At 41.8% G+C, this 20,026-nt stretch overlaps 2 protein-coding genes across 3 annotated transcripts; one reads left to right on the top strand and one right to left on the bottom strand.

The window, feature by feature from the left end:
* The first annotated feature begins 275 nt into the window (after positions 1-275).
* adpgk2 (ADP-dependent glucokinase 2) lies at positions 276-6,587 on the top strand. The gene is made up of 7 exons (XM_037481650.2): positions 276-537; positions 1,965-2,124; positions 2,592-2,782; positions 2,886-2,982; positions 3,140-3,276; positions 3,518-3,654; positions 3,995-6,587. The coding sequence occupies exons 1-7, from the start codon at positions 342-344 to the stop codon at positions 4,550-4,552; spliced, it is 1,476 nt and encodes a 491-aa protein (XP_037337547.1). The 5' UTR covers positions 276-341; the 3' UTR covers positions 4,553-6,587.
* Positions 6,588-7,585: 998 nt separating this feature from the next.
* Positions 7,586-11,929, bottom strand: cgref1 (cell growth regulator with EF-hand domain 1). Of its 2 annotated transcripts, XM_062561805.1 has the most exons (7): positions 11,662-11,929; positions 10,662-10,773; positions 10,084-10,152; positions 9,224-9,297; positions 8,910-9,034; positions 8,715-8,816; positions 7,586-8,470 (listed from the first exon to the last, which is right to left on the bottom strand). In XM_062561805.1, the coding sequence occupies exons 2-7, from the start codon at positions 10,763-10,765 to the stop codon at positions 8,198-8,200; spliced, it is 747 nt and encodes a 248-aa protein (XP_062417789.1). In that variant the 5' UTR covers positions 10,766-10,773; positions 11,662-11,929; the 3' UTR covers positions 7,586-8,197. The 2 variants fall into 2 exon arrangements, with proteins under 2 accessions (XP_062417789.1, XP_037337573.1); XM_037481676.2 differs by lacking the exon at positions 11,662-11,929 and having other exon boundaries at positions 10,662-10,783.
* Between the last annotated feature and the right edge of the window lie 8,097 nt (positions 11,930-20,026).

Raw genomic sequence — 20,026 nt, 5'->3', positions numbered from 1 at the left:
CCGCCTTGTTGTCAGCAAAACAGTAAAAACCCTCCCCTTCGTAGTAGAATACAAGGCGCTTGTTTTCTACCTAGGCGTCTACCCATTACCTAACCCGGACAGCGGTGGTTGCGTGAACACGAAACGCAAAGCATACTTGATATAAACTCGGCACAAAAGCAACGTGAACACGTTTCAAATGTTTTAGAAATTACTGAACAATCCTGTAGCGTATTCATGCAGTTAAGTAACCACCGGGACACTCCGGCTTTTAAAACAAACACCCCAACACACGGCTCTACCCAGTGTCGCGCGTGCGGATCGGCTCGTTCGTTGTGCGCAGCGAGTCGGACGGCTGAGCGATGGAGGGAGGAGGCAGCGTTTCGTGGGTGAAATACGGACCCGTCGTGTCCCTGTTCGTGGTTCTTTTGGCCGTCTGGTTTCGGTCCCCTGACGACGCGGTTCCGGACGGCCGGCTGGACACCGTCTTGTCGTCTTTGCTCCGGGCCGAGGGAAAAGTCGGGGTGAACGACGTCGCCAAGCCCAAAGTGGCCATCGGTAGGTGCCCGTGGCGTTAGCTAACGTCCGGTAGCGCTGCCTGGCCGACTCTTTCTCTAGTTGTTAAATAATTGATGGTGTCCGAAATTATTCCCCTGCGTATCAGATTTTATTGAAGTAGCAAGTCGGTTTCGTATTTAGTTTTATTCATTAACGTAACGTTAAATGAGACCAATTGTTGATATAACGTTAACTTTTTAACATTGACTTCTTACAAAAAAGTAATACTTTGTTTCGTGGTCTGGCTAACCGTTAACGTTAGCTAACATGTTCCTCCTGTTATCGGCTTCGTCCGCTAATTACGAAGCGTAAATTTGACTGAATGTCCGAAGCAGATAAAAAGCAGAAGAGGGAGTTTACATAGGGAGTGAGAGGCACGATGGCACTATCCTCACATCTGTCGTTGAGTCCACAGAAGCCCTCCTTCTATCAACAGGACTCCGCAAGGAGAAGTGTAAACAAATATGGGCACTGTGGTTGCAGTATTTTGTGTCAACTCATCCCCAGAAAACTGTCTGTGTCATCTGTGTAGTATTAAACTACACGGGTTAAATAGTGAGGGCAGACTTGTAACTCGGGGTGCTGAGACGTTAGATGAGCAGAATTGTGAGAATATAATTCCTCTCATGATAAACTGTTCAGCAAACGTCATAATCGTGCGTGACCCATGTCCTATTGGCCATGATCTAATCCTTAAATCTTGTACTTTGAGCTATGTGATCCCCACATCCGTCCAACCTTTAACCGGTTCATCAACAGGCTCTGCCCTGCAGTCAAGTGCATCGTTATTAGTCATAACAAAACATGTTTTTAGAAGTCCAAGGTATTGTCCCGAAAGTAAAGTTGACAAAAATACACAATCTCTAAACAATGTTGGACAGCAAAACATTCTATTCTAAATACCTTCCTTTTGACTTCGAACTAAAACCACAGAAAATATGCTCCAATGGTGCTGACCACATGACCCAATAAGCACAGGTTATTTCCTTCTTTGGTTACAGCAGATTGTCAGAAGAGTATTTCAGATGGCCTTTTTGTAGTGAGGAGCATTTGAAATCGAGTGCAAACAGCAACTAGCAGTCAAGTTTCTGTTTTCAATATTAAAATCTCATTCAAATGGGGGCCAGTTTTTTGCCATGAGCCTTCCTTAACAGGTTAGCCTACACAGGCAGGCGGTCTGTGGTTGTTGTACCGCATTTTTGTGCCCTTTTTTCAGACTTGACAAAAGAGGAAATGTATACATTTGTGATGTTTGATCACACAGCAGAAACTATATCACAATGTTGGATCATTTAACCTGGATGCCATCTCTTCATCTGCTTCTCCTCGTTGGGCGCCGATTTCAAGACAATGCCTATGTGTAGGTGTTTTTTTTATGTATCACAAATGTTTGTGCCTTTCTCACTGGGCCTTTCCCTCATCCACAGGTTTTGGGGGTTGTGTTGACCTGATAGTGGACGGGGTAATGTTGCTGAATAAGATCGGCCTCCCTCCCACAGACCAGCCCCTACACCACAACTACATAGAAAACGAAGTGCAGCTGGCTGAGAGCTTTGCCTACTTCTTTGCACCGGGAGCTGCAGCAGAGTAAGTGCTGCTGTGTGTCTGTGTTGTGTGTGTTGCCGTGACTATTAGTTGGTCATCAGATACATCATCATGCATTCTACTACATGCTCTAATAGCTGAGGGTTTTGTTGACACATCCTATTTGAAAGCGAATAAGAAAATGAAATGCACGCAGTGCAAAGCCGTTCTTTGTTGTACGCCCTCGGGCTGCTGTGCTCCTGACGCACCCTCCGTCACATGCACTCTCACAAACACCTTTGTATGCCAGTATGAATGTTTAGTGGTTTATTTATAAAAAACATACACGCAAATAAATGCAGCCATATACTTATGGCCAGCTATTTCTCATACAAACTACATCACTCCAAAAGTAAAGGTGCAACTGCACATGTGATTTTGCTCTCTGTGTACTCTGCTTCTAGTTCTGTTTCTCTTCTTTCTCCATATTTACACACATGCTTTTGATGGGCCTGGTTTTTGTCTTGCAGGCGTTTTATGCTGAATGATACGCTATTCAGGGAGCTGGTCGAAGCGTCCCGGGACCTCCCTGGAAACCGATGGGCCGTAGGTGGAAACGCCCCAGTGATGGCTAATCGCATGGCAACTGAGGGGTGCGATATTTTGCTCGGTGGAAGTTTCAGCCCTGATTTTACCGATATCCTGTCCCAACACATTACAGGTACACACCCTAAAGACATGTACAGCTACACCCACCTCCATCGCCTCAGCCCTTCCAGCCTCCTTCACTCCCATGCCCCCTGCACTAACTAACTATCTTTTAGTGGCAGGTAACATAATTGAAGAGCCAGACATTCATCTAATCCTGGAGTATCCGTCTGGTGCTAGCTGGGGTCAGTATACCTCACGTAGAGCCAACAGGTACGTATTAGAACTATGTGTCTAAGATCATTTAACACAGAGACACGTTTTTTCCACAGATTGTTGTTAGCTATAGAACCAAGTGTTCTGTGTGTGTGTGTACTTAGAACTCCCTAGCTTCTAGCATACTGGAGGCTGACCCTGTTTGTTTTCATAGATACATCGTCCACAGCGATGACCATAACCCCTACCTGGACTCCATGGCAGAGTTTGCTGAGAAACTTAAAGACTTTGAACCAGATTTGCTGGTGGTGGGTGGGCTGCAAATGATGGATAACTTCCCCTTCCAGGCAGGTAAGAGACAAGCTATTTATCCGCTTCAGCAGCGGCATCTGCCCGTTCAAGTGAAATGAGAGCGGGCTGAACCTTTGTCAGAAAATAATATGTATATGAATTGAAGAAAGCTATGTTTTGAAACCAATATACTTTTTTGAGTTACGCTTAAAGGCGCAACAAAGCCTCGTACTCCCTTTTAAAATGATAGAAGAGTTCTTCAGTGAATTTCTTCTTTCACCTGTGCGTATCCTCACTCCAGGTGAGCGGGACGCTCTCCTCTCCCGCCTGTCGGGCCTCATGGCCTCCTCGTCTCCATCGATTGGAGTGCATTTTGAGATGGCCAGTTTTGTAGAGGAGAGTATAATGGAGGACCTACTTCACTATGTCATTCCCCACGTAAGTAGGCTTGAACACTTAAATGAATGAAGCAAGTTAGTGACATTCAGGGGACTAGAACCGTTAGATTAACACAGGGCTGAAACGACTAAATGTAAGTACAAGAAAAACAAAGGCACATAGTGACGATTAGGTTCAAGATGCCTGACAAATAAATAAATTTGCTTAATTTGCTTGTTTAATACATTTCATAGCAAAAGAATGTCACTCGATAGAATGTATAATGGCGGTGCATTGCAAGCGCGGTGGGGTCGATGTCATAGTTTGCATGTTCTCATGTCAGCGTGGTCCTTCGTTTTAACCCCTGGTTTATTCATTCCCGATGACTCTGCTCTTCCAGGCGGACTCTTTAGGGATGAACGAACAGGAGCTTCCCAACCTGCTCAGCCTGCTTAAAGGCTCCAACATCACCGTGTTGTCGGACCCAAACCCTCGCGTAGCTACCGTCCTCGACCAGATGAGGGAGGTCTATCGCATCGTGAACCAGCGCTCCAAGGATGGCAGTGAAGAAAGTGACACCTACGGTGCTAAAGCTAAGCCGCTGACTCGGCTCCACGTCCACACGCTGGCCTTCCAGGCCATGATCGTGACCCGCGGCTCCCAGTGGAAGAACACCATGTCCGCCACCGCCAAGGCCTCTCTCACGGCTAACCGCCACGTCTGTGGCTCTGACGCCATAGACCCCAGCAAGGCGAGGCTCATCATGGACGACTCGTTCTCCATCAGCCGGCAGGAAGGCAGCCAGCGTATCCCTCTGCAGGAGAGCAAGCCGGTCAGCTGCTGGGATGAAGAGGACTACGAGATCTGTGTAGCACCAGTGCTCGTGTGCACCGAGGTTTACCAAACCGCAGGTGGAGGAGACAACATCTCAGCTGCTGGCCTGGTGCTGCAGATCTAGAGAACTATATGATCTACCTGTGTGTGTGTGTGTGTGGTGCTAACTACATGTTGGCAGCAATGTGACAGATGGGATGCAATGATTGGGAAATGTATCGAGCTATATATCCCAGGTGGACCAAAATGAAAATGTACTGTCATTCTAAGGAGTCAGATGGTGGGGAAGGTGTTAATCAGGTAAATCACAAGATTTGAGATGTATGGACTCAGCACCAAGCGCTTTTGCATCCAGTTTATTTGATGGCTAAAACCACAAACATCTCTGTCAAGTCAGCCATCATTGGACTCATCTTATCCTCTGCTTACTTCTCTGAGACCTTCAGCAAAGCGTAGATAACCTGGGATATGGTTTGGATAAAGTCCATAAAAAAATCAAGGTTTGTTCCGGCTAGCAGCCGACAAATCTTTTACAACGTCAGCTGTAGGGTTCAAGTTCTCTTTGTGTGGTTTAAATAAGTGACTATGCAGAGTTGGATAACTATTTAAAATGCTGAATCTTCTGCTTTCAGGGAGCACGTTTATCAGGTGTCACCTACCTAAGAATACTGCTACTTATACCTCCAATCGGTGAACAGGGCCTTTGCCACACCTGCCTTGCCCCATATGTTTCAACCTGTCAGCAGTGGTGGAAAGTAACTTTTCGAGGTAATTTTTACCTTACTTGAGTATTTTCACTTTCTTGTACTTTGCAATACATTTTTGAAGTAGGCACTGTACTTTTTGCTACATAACTTGACATACTTTGCAGATTTAAATGATTTATCAAAAATAAGATGCCCAGCAGCATATAAAGCTAACACATTTAACTAATTAAAATATTAATGCATCGCTAGTTGCAATTCAATGATATACTTTGGGGCAATTCTTCATAATGAGTACTACTACACCACTGCGGTCAGTTTGGTAACGTGGCATGATCTGCACCTTAAAGCTAATGGGCAGCTTCTATCCTGCTTCTTCCCTCAACAAATACATTGTCAAAGAAAAAGAAAGATTCAACGTAGTGATGTCATCACCTCCTGTTCATCCTGTGTGGAAAAAGTGTCCTCTGGTCTGGGTGTGTTTGTTTGGGATTCTCTGTCCTCCGTGTGTCCGTTTCAGTGCAATAATGCAAAAGGGTGTAAAGAGACCACTTCTGGTAGCTTGACATGATGTCAGACTTCCCGTCTACCTCCGTGCTATTTCGTTGTCACTCTTTTCTGTTACTTTGTCCAACTTTCATCGGTCTCATTTCTCCTCTTTTTTTACTCTTTAAGGACCAAATAACCAGTGTGGTGTTCCTAAAGATCTCATGTGATATGATGCATGAAGTGGAACATCTTTCTCTCTGGTTTTTGTTGTTTTGTTGTAACTCATGAAGCCGTGGTGTTGCCATGGATTCTATTATCTGTGAAATATTGGACCGTAAATATGTTTGTGTTCTTCATTGGATTCCATGCCAGGTAACTTCTCACTAATGAGAAAATCTATAAATGAAAACGTGGCCCTGCCTCTGATTGGCCATCGACTCCTGTTTCACTGCAGCGCTGTCTATATTCCATCGCAGTCCCGGTTTCATTCATTTTCTCCATACAATATGATTTCATTTTTATATTGATTACAATGTTTGTTTGTTTTTAAATATACTTTAGCCCCTTTTTGCTGAGGAACATGTTTCTTCATTACGATCCACCAAGTATGGACTACTTTTACATTTAAAGAAATCTATTTAAATGTTTCCACTTGAATTCTGTTGTTGGATTAAACAAGCCTTATTCTGTTCTGAAGTTTCGGTCTTTAGTGAAAAGGGAATATTTAAGTATTTTAATATAACTGGGCGTATAGTTATTTTTCTCTGATGTTTTTGTCTTGTACAGTGATTGGAAGAGTAACGGGTTGTGTTTTTACTGTGAATTAATTTCAGTGTGCACTATAGTGTACTATTTAATATACTTATCTTTTAGATAAGTCACATCATCCTTGTTTCCAAGCTGCGTTTGAATGTTTCATGCATGTTAACTATTCAATGCAGAGTCACAGATAAAATGCTACCCTGATACAGCAGTCCTTGCGTTGTTTATGTTCTCATTCACTAGCTAAGATCACGCGTTTAACATGAGTGAACGTGTCGTTGATTGGTTTAGTCTGGTCGATCAGATGGGTTGTGGGGAGCTACGTGCACCCAGGGCCCTACGAGAAATTGGGGAAAAGAAGAGAGAAAAGAAAAGGGGTTGGGAGGGTGGGGTTTTCAGAATGCATACTAGAGAACAAGAAGAGTGGGTTGAGCTGTATTTATAGAAATCCCTGAGGCGTGGTCTTGCTCCCGAAAGTATGCTAGTTAGCTCCATTTTTCCTCATCATTGATTGATGGGTTCACTGCTTTCATGGCTGCAAACATTTTTGGTCTTTCGAACTTAATTCTTAACTCAGTTATTGCCATATTTTAATTGAAGAAAAAAATGACTGTATATATTATGCCTCATGATTTTAAACATTTGGTAAAATGACACAATGACATAAAGGTGCATCATGTGCAGTGACTTAAAACTTGACAAAAACTACTGCTGAAAACGATTAGTTACCATACCATAATTGAGCGAGATAAAATACATTTTCAAAATGAATAATGAAGTCTATGGAGTACATTGTTACCAGGTGGGTAAAATGAAATCTATTCCTTTAAACAATTAAATACGGACGTTGGTGGCTGGTTTACTTCTACTTTCCCTACTTTTGCATGAAGTGTGCAAAACAACCGCAGCATGATCAGCTGACCTTCGTAACATGAGTGTGGAAACCAATGTGACGTCAGAACTGAGCGCACAGAAAAAAATACAACGCAGATGCAATAATAACTTAATTTAAAAAATCTAATTCTATTCATCTCTAATGTATCGGTATTCTATTGGTGAAATTGTAACAGAAGTATCTTACAAGTATCTCTCATTAAGTTCTAATACTGCATATATTCAAAAGATAAATGGCACCCTATATTTATATTTCAACAGATACATAATTTTTTTGACAAATCAGAATGAAAGGAAATAGGCGCATGGACATTTTTGCTTTTATTTTTCAATAAATGGGTAAAAAAGGTAAACCAAAATTGCAACAAATGGTAAATCCTGGCTTTCGTACTGTAAAGTTCAAGTTTGCAGATAAACACTGAATTTGACTTTGAAATGAAGATTAAAAATTAACTAACTCATTACGTACACAAAAAGCTCAATATTGATATGTATTTCCATAGTTACTTACTCATTCAGGTATAATAAAACCAAAATAAAATGCTAGATCTTAAACAAGTGCATCAAAAGAAATAAAGGCTTTGCTGATAATGCAATAATGTTTCTTTTTTTTAATTAACCTAATTTTACTCAAATTGATTTGATTTGAGGTTTGACTGATTTCCCTTAGATAATACATGAGGAAGACCCCATTACTGTGCACAGTAATCATAGATTACATTTGTAATCAAATAGTCTCATAAAATCAAATATGAATGAATGAATATTAGGCCAATACATTCAAACAGTAAGAACAGACCCCAAATCTTGTAAACCTTTGCAATATCTGTTTGTGTCTGTCTGATGTGGCTACTGTCATCATATTGGGGTAAATGATTATGTGGAGCACAGTGTGTGTGTGTGCGTGCGTGTGTGTGCATTCACATTTCTGGTTGCCCCTGATGAACAGGGACTTTGTGGCCCTGTCCGTGTTCTGCTGCTGGGGGTCCTGGCATTTGTTGTCCAGGAGGTTCATCCACAACTTGATCTTCTTGCACCTGAACCTCCAGCTGCTCTTCACCTTGATGCTGCAACTCCTCATGCGCCTCCTCTCTGGGTGCAGCTGCTCCCGCTTGTTCCTCGCCGGGGTCGGGGTGAGACAGCTTCCCCTCTGCTGCCACGTCTGGGTGAGGTGCGTTGTTGATGCTGGAGTCCTGCGGTCACCCAAAAGAGAGGGAGAACAGCTCAGCAACCCAAAAATACAAATTTAAAATGTCACGTTCATTGGTTGTTTACCAAAAGAAATAAAGTGTAATATATTGGTTATATTTAAAGGATTGTTTTCATTCATTTGAAAAAGAAAGTAAGTGGAACATGAGTTGGGATTGCTATGTCAAGAAATTGAAGAAACATAACTTCATATTTATTTTTCAATCAGTGTGTTGAAAGGAGCATTACCTGTGGGTGCGTTATTGCAGGAGACAGCAGCTCCGACGGGGCCAACAGGCCGTCCTGGTTGACATCTTGACTCTGTAGTAAAAAATCTACCATGGACACCACCTGGAGTCAGAGCACCACACACAACTGAGGTCAGACCAACAGGACTAAAACAATGAAAGTGTTGGTCACGTACGATGAGACATCCGTCCTCACCAGCTTGTTGGTGTTGGCTCCACGTGGATGATGGGAGTTGTAGTCTGAGAGCAGCTTCATCATCTCCAAGCCGTCCAGCAGCCCACTGCGGTCGTAGTCATAAAGACCAAACAGGAAGAACACCTCTGACCAAAAGCAGAAGAGCCACATGTTTAATGACACATTTGATACACTCCAGAAGTATGACCGCAGAGTACGGTGTATTAGCTCAATGATGCTGACCAAATGATTAGAGTGTTTTAAATATTTAGTATTGATCGTGAAAGGGACATCCTTTTGTGTTAAGGGTTAGAGCAGCACGTGCAGGTGTCTACCTTGCTCCCAGGTGTTGATTTCTGGTCCTCCTTGTCCATCATTCAGACTTGATTGAATGAAACTTTGCAGCAATCTGTGGTATAAACAGGACAGAGAATATATAAAGGAATTAGTAAAACATTAGGAGCAAGGAACTAACACAGAGTCTGTTATTACTCTTGTTCTCTCGGCCAGTTGACCTGCTTGAATGTACTGCAGTGAACGGCAAAAGCATCGTGTTCAAAAGGAACACTGTCCTTTTTTGCTGATTTTCCACTTGGCTCAATACCAATATGTTTGACAACAAAAATCAACAAAGGAGTCGGGTCCCGTTTCTTTTCCTGAATAAGTTCTGTGGTTCATTAGGTGTGACTTCACACTACTGCACTCTAAAAGATACCCAGGCTTAGGCACAAAAGATTAGCTTTTGTATTTGATTGAGGACATTCTAGATTGTCTCTATCTTTATGAATAGGAAAAGACTGCATGTGATGGCAACATAAAGCGTCATTGCACGTGTAATCTTATCAGTTATTGGCGGTGACCACATCATTAGCACAACACAGCTGCCAAAGTCCACAGACTGACCAGAGAGCAGCTACGCTCCACTAAAGCACACCTGCAGACTACTAGAGCCGTTTGACAAAACACTACATGAAATACCCCCATTCAATGTGATGTATACTTTATCACTCTCTGAGTAAAAGATTTCAAGCGGAATTCTGAGTGGGACATTTATGCAGACTGTAGGGAAAACAACAGTCTTCTTAAATGGGGAATACATCCGCTCTTCTCTTTTAAAGAAAGCAATTCAGGGCAAATTCACAGTTTGAATTGAGTTGCATCTGTCAAAGTAGCTTCATCCTCGTAGGTGACTCACCTGCGGTCTCCGGAGCCAAAGGGATTGGCTAGTGCCACTGGAGGGTCAAGGCCATCAACCGTTTCCTCCCTAAAATTCAATATAAAACATGTTACTTTTTGTCATTATTGCCTTGACTTAAATGTTTTGTATCTTAATACTTGAATGTATTGTACTTGAATGTGAGTTGAAATCACATTTCAAAAAGTTGATTAAACTCTTACAGAGTCAAATGTACGAAAGAGTTGGAGTCATTATCCAGTGTCAAGATCAGATTCATTTGCAACACTTGGTAGAGTTAAACTAACTCTTTGATTTAGGTTTTCAATGTAACTGTACAGTGTCACACTCCTTGGTGTAGGTTTAACTGCACAAGGGCTTCTTCAAATATACACTTTTATGTGTTGATCTGATCCGTTCTGATGTCACAGCTTCTGATGAGATGTTCTTATAATAACATAATTATTATCTTATAATAATAATTTCCCTTGACTTAAAAAAGTAAGCTTATTCAAGTAAAAGACCTGAAGAAAACTGTTGTGTCTTGGTTTGTTTGACCAAATAGAGTGAAACCTTGTAGAGCCGGGGGGCGCGGGTACCTTTGTGTCCCAGGGGCACCTGGTGCAGCCTGGCACAAGTGTATCAACAGGGACAGGGACAGGGACAGGACACATGGGACCAATCTGCCCAGACGGGACTCCATGAACACACCTACAAGCATAGAGCCAAGTTACAACATCATGACACATTATGACCGGTGTGCATCTGGAATAATGAAATAACATAATATACATAGACATGCTCTGTCGCTCTACAATGTGGAGTCCCCACATGGCTACAGAGGGGCTCCTTGAATACATCTACAGCCTGGTAGTCATTGGGTTATTATCCGTGTCAGATGATTCATCAACATCCAACACCTGCTCCCTCCAAAGAAAACGTAACTTATCTTTCTCCATTTATTTCCTTGCAGCAGCTGCGTGCTCAGTAAGACTGCCAAGAACCTTCCCCCCTTCACATCAGGGCTGTTCTTATACCTCAGTTCAGTTACAGGTGGCATCTTGCTTACATTCAACACATGTGAACTAACTTGTTGAGTCTCCACAGCCAGGACACTGGGGACATCTTATCAGTGTGCCTCGCCATCCCAGCACTTAATGCAATGAATACACTGGTCATACAATGAAGCATTTAGAAGAGCTACATATATTTTTGCCATTACACTCCACTCTTTTGATTACATAATAATCACACAATATGCACATTTACCATCTAATATCTAGCACTGTGATATCATTATCAAAATCAATGTGAATCTATTCACAGCTCCGCACAGTCCGTTTCTGTGTGTCCGTGTGTGTCTCCGATGAGAACACGCATGGACACTGACAACGATGCTCCGATGATGTATTCCACGCAACGAGACCGTAGCTGACGTGACTGAAAGCTTCCTCGTGAGGAGTAGCCGCGATGCTAACAAAGCGACACACGTCCGCATGAGTCGCAGCCTGGTGGCGGCGCGCACCCTCCGTCCAGTATGAATATTGTAAATAGAGACCCGCGATGCTCTGAATCTCTAGTGGGGAATAACGGACCTACCTGTCTGCAAAGAAGATGTGGACAGAAAAAAAACCGCTTTTTGTTCGGGCAGGTCTGCGCTGTATGGTTCACATCTGGAGAACACCTCTGGATCGCACCGCCCTGCTCGCGCGAACCACCGCGGTCTGCACTGCGCAACGGCGGCGCTATGCGCGCACCCGGGCCCTGCCACGGAGACCGGAGTGTTTTGGGTTCATGACGGGGTCCACGTGGAAGTACGCAGCCGCTGTCGTGTCAGCGGGTTTGCGCAGGCAGCGTCGCTCCCCGCGCTCCTCGCTCCGGGTTTTCCGCCGCGCCACGTACTCGTCCACGGATCCGATGACGCGGACGGAGCGAGGAGCGCAAAGTGGATCACATGGAGAACTTTGAAAACATGCCATCATGGCAACAATGAGCGGCCTTTAAAAGGATCTGGTGTTCAACGAAACTTTCCTATAACTGAAATCCACTTTACACCTGTTCATTACATCAACAACATCATCATCAACAACATCATGCATCACAAATGACATTCTTTTGTATTATGTGTTTTCTTCTATTTTCCTTTGTCAAAGACTATGGGGTTTAATGTGAAACTTCATCAGCATCAGATGCAGTTCTTCACCGTGTTTATCAAACCCAACTAGTACTCGTGCACATCTCACGCGTGTTATCTGATCCTTGTTTGGTGAAAAGGTTTATTCTCTTTAGATGGAATGACAAAAAATAATTTTAATTTGAGGAGGTTGGTGAATATCAAATTATTTAAAAAGATGACCAGCATTACTGCCACTTTAATAAAGAACAACACACTGTTGTATAGCTCACCCTTAAGGTCATAACTTACCCTGAAAATAACAACATGAGCATGAATGTGATCAGCAGTCCAAGAAAATATGCAATTTACATATACAGCGCTATATGGAGCAGGGCATGGCCTCAATAAGAAAAAACACAAACAGAATGTAGAAAGAAAATGAAGTAAATTAGCAAATTGGAAACCCCATTTTGTGAAATAAAGCACTTGCATGAGAAAAGCCTGCAGGTCTGCACTGCACCTATTGGACCACAAGATGTCACATTCCCTCTAATGGAAATGTTGGTAAGGCACTTAATAATGAAGAATGGCATACTCTAGACACTAATTGAAGGCAATTCAAAATGTTATAAAAAGATCATACTGTATTAGAAAAAAATGTTAAACATGCCATGTTGAGAACGGACAGAAATGTCAGGGAGAAAATACCACACATGCTGCTCGATTATCAGAAGGAATGTACTTATATATGTGTCTGACTCATTGAAAATCAAAACACTACTTATAACAATTTAATTATTTTGAGAAGTGATGTGTGATAGGTTTAGATATCTTCATTATCATTAATCAAATAAATTACAATAGCGAAACTAAATATAGTATAATAAACTAATGTGCCACTGTAAACAAACACACAGAGACAAACACACACACACATTTACAGATCACGGTGCGCTACCTGTATCATGTCCTATTTCTCTAATTATCATGCTAATCTCCCACTGGCCCACGAAGCAGAATGTGTTTTCCATCACTGATGAATGTTCACTTGACATATTTTAAAAGGGAACATTTATCTTCACTTGTCAACCACAGAAACATTAGAAAATCCAGCTTCATTATTATTATTATTATGACACATATTTCTATCATGGAGTTGTATCAATAAACCTCTGACTGGGTTTGACAGACATGGTTCTAGTTACACACATTCTCTAGGAAGCAGTAAATCAAGGACATTTGTAATTAGGAGTGGTTGAAGAACAACTAAGAAATAAAGCTAGAAAATGGGTTGAATTTGGAATAAATGTTATGATTAAAATATAAAAGGCAAGTCAATAGTTTTTTTTACCAAACTGTCTCCTGACAGGTTTCAAGAACACCAACTGCAATCCAATTTAGCTTTTTTTTAACTGACATGTTTATTTGACTGACTTCAGGTTCCTTCAAAAAATCATCCCATGGGTGTTGTACAAGTTTAGGTGGGGAGGACATTAAACTAAGTATTTTAAGAGTTTTGTTCAACAATAATGCTCTCATCAGCTCAGTCAAAAAAAAGAAAGAGCCAATGTGTGTTGACCCCACAATTTTTTTTGTCCAAGCCAGAGCGATGAAGATACGCCATCCCTCACAGTTTAGATAGTTCAGTGTCAGAGGTTAATCATGTATAGCTTTTATCTGCTATAAACCTCAATAATGTACCCCTTCTGTGTGTGGCCTTCGCTCAGTAGGGGTATCTCATAAAGTGGGACATGTAAGTTTGACTCATATATTAGAAGTTGCCCCAATCCATTTCCCACGCACATATTCCAGAACATGGCACCGGTTCTTTGATTTGGAGATGCTGCATGTCATAGAAATGACATTTTCCCATGTACCGTACACAGATCAGCCAGCAGCATCACTAAAGCAGCAGTAAACGTGATGTTGCGTACAGATGGTATTTTACGACATCTGTTCCCCCAAAAACATGTCACGCAACTGCATGGCTCTGTTTGTTTTTAGCATAGCCCTAATGCATCCATATGCATACCCCCCCCCCCCCCCCCCCCACACACACACACCCCCTATACAGAAGCCCTCCTTGCAGTTTTCAGTTATGTAACAAGGATTAGTTTGCACTATTTGCTGGCCCCAACAGTCAAAACTAGGGATGCTATTTTTAACCCTGGACCCCAATATAATGTCAACAGGCGCTTACCGTTATAATGGCAATATTAACACTCATTGCTGCTCATGTGGACATGTCCTCCTAGCAGTGATATCCACTGCATGGGCCTCCTGTGCCAACACCAACAGCCGCTCTCACTGCATGGACACATCTAAGGCCGTAGCTCCAAGCTGATTAATGTCAACGAGCCACTTTTTACTTCTACGTCATGAAGCTTGTTGCTAAGTCATGTTCATCGATCGACACTGATTTCACTCCATCTATTCATTTAGTTGTATACAGAGAGGTAGAAACTTCTGCTAACTTTAGTGCCCCCCCCCCGCTCATGCTACCTTAGGTTGCACTGTAACGTGAGAGATGTGAAGAAACAAAACAAAATACTGAAATGTGATTTAAAAATGTTTGCTTTTAACCCTTTTTTTTAAGTTGTGACATTAATACTGAACTTGTGTGACCAGAAGAAAATGGATTAAACAGAAAAATGTGGGTTCCTGTCAACTTTGATTGGGAGAAATTGTATGGTTCCCATGAGTCAAAGGTTTTGGAAGACCTGCAACGTACCCACACACACACACACACACACACACGCAAACACACAGGACAGCTCCATACCATGAGTGTGTTTGAAATAGTTGCTGTCACATTCCACAAGCTAAGGCCTCTGGGAGTTCAGATCGTCACAACTGGAAAACCAAAGGAAGCAGATTCTGTTACAGAGGCTTCAGACTCAGCGTCACACACGCAGACAAACAGTGTGCCGTTTCTACCAAAACTCAAACTCACACATGGAAGATGTTTCTCTTGCACGCTGGAAACACGTACTGTACTTTTTGCACACACACATAAACGCACGCAGGCACGCAGAAGGTAGTTCCGCTTCACTGATGTCTAATTGAAGGCTTGTGTCCAGGAACCGAGGGTCATTTCTCCGCAGGCATTTGAGGGGGCACCACAACGTCAGGACCAATCACCAGTGAGATACACCTACATACACATGCAGTACGCATACTGTGTTTGCTCACGTGTACTCTGCTGCAGAGTGCACAATGTCCCTCAAACACACACACACACATTGAAACACCAATACAGACAAAGTCATGAACAGATGCAAGACAAGGGACTTAGTAATGTACAAAACCCCTTGGTGGTTATTAGAATGGTTGATATGATGTATAATGAAACCCGAGCATTAGTAGTGCTGCAAAAAAATTTGTTCAGTCGGAAAATGTGTTAACTCACTGGAAGGTAAAAGTCCATTTTTTACTAATAGTATCACTTATATTTTGGGTAAAGATAGATACTGTGTAATTCCGTATAAATGTGAAAATAATTATGTATTGACACAGCTGCACAAAATTTTAAATCAGACTCCAGTCAGCTGATGTTGTTCTTCGTTCATAATTAAAAGTCTACACGGTATTTTGGGCTTTATGATCCTAAGAATAGTAAAACTAGTACAATGTTTAAACTCAATCAGACCAGTGGAGCACAAATTGTTGTATGATTTCATTTCATTGCAGTAATACATTCATACATATTTATATATATTTCACCCCTTCAAAGAGATTCCATAACAAATGAGGGAAAATAAACAGAAATAAGAATTCTATATTTGGTTGCTGCTTTGTAAATTGACTATGACTAAGTAGCATCACTTATTATCATACACCAGAATGACTGCTATCATTAATCAACCTGCTGCAGCACGAGACACAAAGATATGCTGAGACACAGGCACGTACAACACAACTGAAATAATATTTCTATCAAGCATGATTCATCAGTATCCTTTTCTGTGTGTAGTTTAGAAATCAAATGACACATAGAATAAACTTTGTACTCAGAACTTTGTTTTCCATCTACATATTAAAATTGTATAACGACAGAAAGAGATAAATCACCTCATCTTTATATGCACCAGTTTAAATGATGTGTGTGTAAGATAAGTTTACATATGTGTTGAAATATGTTTTCATTTGTGTATAATCCACTTTCCACAGGTCAAAAACCTACATTTAAACCACAGAAACACACCGCGAAGTTGAAAAGAGAGAGGGTGGACAAAATAGCATAAGCACTGGTCCTAAATAAGTGATCATTAACATTGGTGATTGCTGAATTGATTCCCTCCATTTACTTCAAAGATTTGTCGCTTTCTGCAGCTGTTTCATTTTCTCCAAATCACAGCAACATTATAATATATCAGAAAATGTCCTGCAATTACTTATCAGCAGGTTCAGCCCAATGCAAGAAAGCAGGCCTACACCAAGCAGCAGGTGTGTCGACAGATTTAGACTGTCAGTCAAATTATACACACACACACATATATTTTGCAGGTAAAAGCGGGGTATCACTAACAGAAGAAGCATCCCACACACACTCAGTGAGGCCCAGCCAGTCACAACATTATCTATGTTTAGCTGTATAAATAGGCGTCTGATTAATGTTTAGACGTTTGAGTCATGAGGTGAAAACATGAACATTTAAACTGCTATTAATATCTCATCAGGAGCACAAAGGCCAAGAAAAAGACAGATGGAAAGTAAAAGAAAGAGAGGGAGACCAGTAGAGGACCAGAGACGAATGATACTGGACCAGCGCTCATAATTTATTGTTAACTCATTAAAAGAAGCATATTTTGCAAAAAATGTGTAAATTCTAAAATTTGTTGTTTAGAAAGTATGATTGCTTATATGTATGTGGTGATTAAATGATTTGTGCACGTTTTTTCTGACTCTTTCCACCAACCAAATACATCCAAAAATTCATGAATGGGATTGTGCTTTTTTTCTTTCCAGAACAACACAATAAATAAAAAATCTGTGGAATTGTGACAGCAATAAAGGTTTATATCCTCAAGCAAATAACACGTGTTTGATTGTAGGGAATGAGGGGAATGAAATGAAGAGGAGAGAAAAGAAGACCAATTACTATTTATTTATTGGTTTTAGCAAAAAAACAGGATACTTTTGCCTCTTCCACCTGCAGCATCTCAGATGAAACAAGTTCTAAAAAAAAAAAAAAAAACGTTTTTGGTCTTTAGGTAGATCCTGTCTGTAGAAGTTCAGCACACAATCATTATCTGGCCACTGGTTATATTAAGTAAGAATAAACACTTGCAAAGTGCAAACGTGTTACATCAAAATATGGAATTAGGTCCTCTTGAAACTGGAATAAGTGTTTGGGAACCACCTCCTTGTGCCCCCCCCCCCCCCCCCTACCCCTCCTCCCTCCTCCCTCACCCCTCTCACCCCTCTCACCCCTGTCGGTGTTTCCCCACCGAGGCAGCGGATCGCTCAAAAGCCAGCGCGGGGCGGATGCTCGGGGACTGAGAGGTGAAGACGACAGAAACGCTGCTCGAAGGCACCTGTGGATGCAATAACAGCAGCTCGCCGGGTCGGAGCCGGGGTTCGACCTGCGGTCCAAAGAAGAGGAGAGCGGCGCAAGAACAACGGAGCGCTTGTTCGTCCTGCCGCTCCAGCGCCGCAGGGAGGAGACACGCAGGGAAGGAAAGATTCCCCTAAACGCAGTGAGAGCGTCGGATGAGGAGAAGAGGAGAGCGGAGGGCATCGGATAGGCAACAACAAGGAGTGAGTGCACAGGGGGGGGGCTCTTCAAACCTATGCGTTGTTAACCCCGTTTGAGCTTTTCTAATACACCGTAGGACAGGTATTTGTGAGTAGAAATGTAAAAAAAGTGTTTATCATTGTTATTAAAGTTGTTCAGCTGGACACATGTCCCCACTTAGTGAGAGATGAAGGTGTGTGATTGTGCACAGCCCGCACCTAACATACAACATCTTGAGTTTAAGTTGTTACATTGAGTTGTTCGTTTTGTATTATAGTATTCTGTGTGTGTGCGTGTGTGTGTGTGTGTGTGTGTGTGTGTGTGGTGTGTGTGTGTGTGTGTGTGTGTGTCTGTGTGTGCAAAAGAATGCTTATGCAGTGACCCTGATTTAATTTATGTACTAAATATTTTCAAGAAAAAGGCTTACGGTAAAATAATTCTTATTGTAATTCATCTCAGGTGCTGGAAGCCAGTCACTTGTGACTAAGAACAAGAACATTTTGTGGACTACAATCCCAATGGTCACTCGGGAGGGAATATTGCCGTTTTTTTCTAATTTGGGGAACATCACAAGTTATCCTGTCAGTTGGTAAAAATATTCCTTTGGCCTTTTGGGTTTAGTAATGATGTCACTTCTGCCCAAATGTACCAATGCTTTTTAATCAATGAATTGACTTTGATCACAAAGTGAACCTGAACCGACTGTCCCTCCCGATCGCCCCCTCTTCTCTGCTGCTCTTTGCTGCCTCCTCTTCCACACACCCCTCTCTCCAGACATCTCACACACACATACACACACATACACACTACACACATTCATTCTATAGCGCAGCACAATGAGGACGGGGCCACCAGGGTCAGATTATTATTACCTGATTAGTGAGTATGAGGTTGACTCATAGAGGTTCCAGCTGATATGTACATTACAACGCAAGGATCCAAGAGCCCTTCAGCCATTTTTATTGAGTGATGGGGAATAGATGAATAGATGGAGGATGATTTTTCAGTGTTATACACAAATATAAACGTGGATGGTGTCATATCATAACTAAGAATAGTGAAGAAACACAGTATAAGTTAGCTTACACTGGTAATACATCCACTTTTTATAGAAGGATGTTCTAATTTTCTTTATCAGGCTTTGAATAATAGAAAATATGAGTTACCAGTACCAGATAAATAAAACCACATTACTTCTAAACAGTCTGGCTTTTTTACTGTTTTTGTACCGCTGTGGGAGCATGGTCTGTCTAAACCAATTAAAAAAGTGAGCCGATAGTCAAGACAGACAACATTTCAACTAACTGGATGAACTGAGAAACTGCCTCCACAAAAATGTGTCTCTTTCCGCTGTCTTTGAACAGCAAATGACACATGAAGTTCTCAGTTGCTCTGTTCGTGCCGACTATAAGTCAACCAGCCTGTTTGACGTAGGTTTTGTAACTAAACAGAAAATACAACAGAGCCCTGATACTCATCCAAATATAAATAAATAAGTACTTCATCACTATTTAGAAATACTTCCTTTCTCCACTCCTCTTTGTCTCACCAGACACGTCATCTGTCTTCCTTATTCAGTCCTACGTTTATATTTCTATATCTTTTACATCAACAATTTACATTGAATATATACACAACTTTGTCGACCCCATTCTCTTTCTTCTTGCTGGATGACATATGTTGCCTCGTGAAAAGGAGAAATTACCTAAAAGATATACGTGAAGAGTAAAAGTCAGTATTTTCAGAAGTGTTCGGATTGAAATGCCTCATCTGTGATTTATTTTCTTCTAAAATTAACCGCAAAAAATGTTACGCATCTGCTTTAGGAGTAAGAGAACAGAGACACGGAGGTGGAACAATATGAAGGAAAAAAAATCTCAATCCCATTTTTCAATTCTCCTGACAGTGGCAGCTCCAGACTTATTGGACCCTAAATCCGCCACTCACAACAGTAAGCCCCGCCTCTCCTTCTCCACCAAGCCAATCACAATGTCTCCCCGCCAGGCGAGTGAGGTGAGAGAAATAAACAGAAATCCAGATTTGAAAGGTAATCCGGGGGAGCGGGCTCCTGTGTACATATGTGGGTTGATTGATCAGTCGAAGTGTTGTAG

This window comes from Pungitius pungitius, chromosome 4 (genome assembly GCF_949316345.1).
Source record: "Pungitius pungitius chromosome 4, fPunPun2.1, whole genome shotgun sequence".
NCBI lineage: Eukaryota > Metazoa > Chordata > Actinopteri > Perciformes > Gasterosteidae > Pungitius > Pungitius pungitius.
The sequence above is the reverse complement of the archived record's forward strand: the minus strand, read 5'-3'. Positions and strand labels throughout refer to the sequence as shown.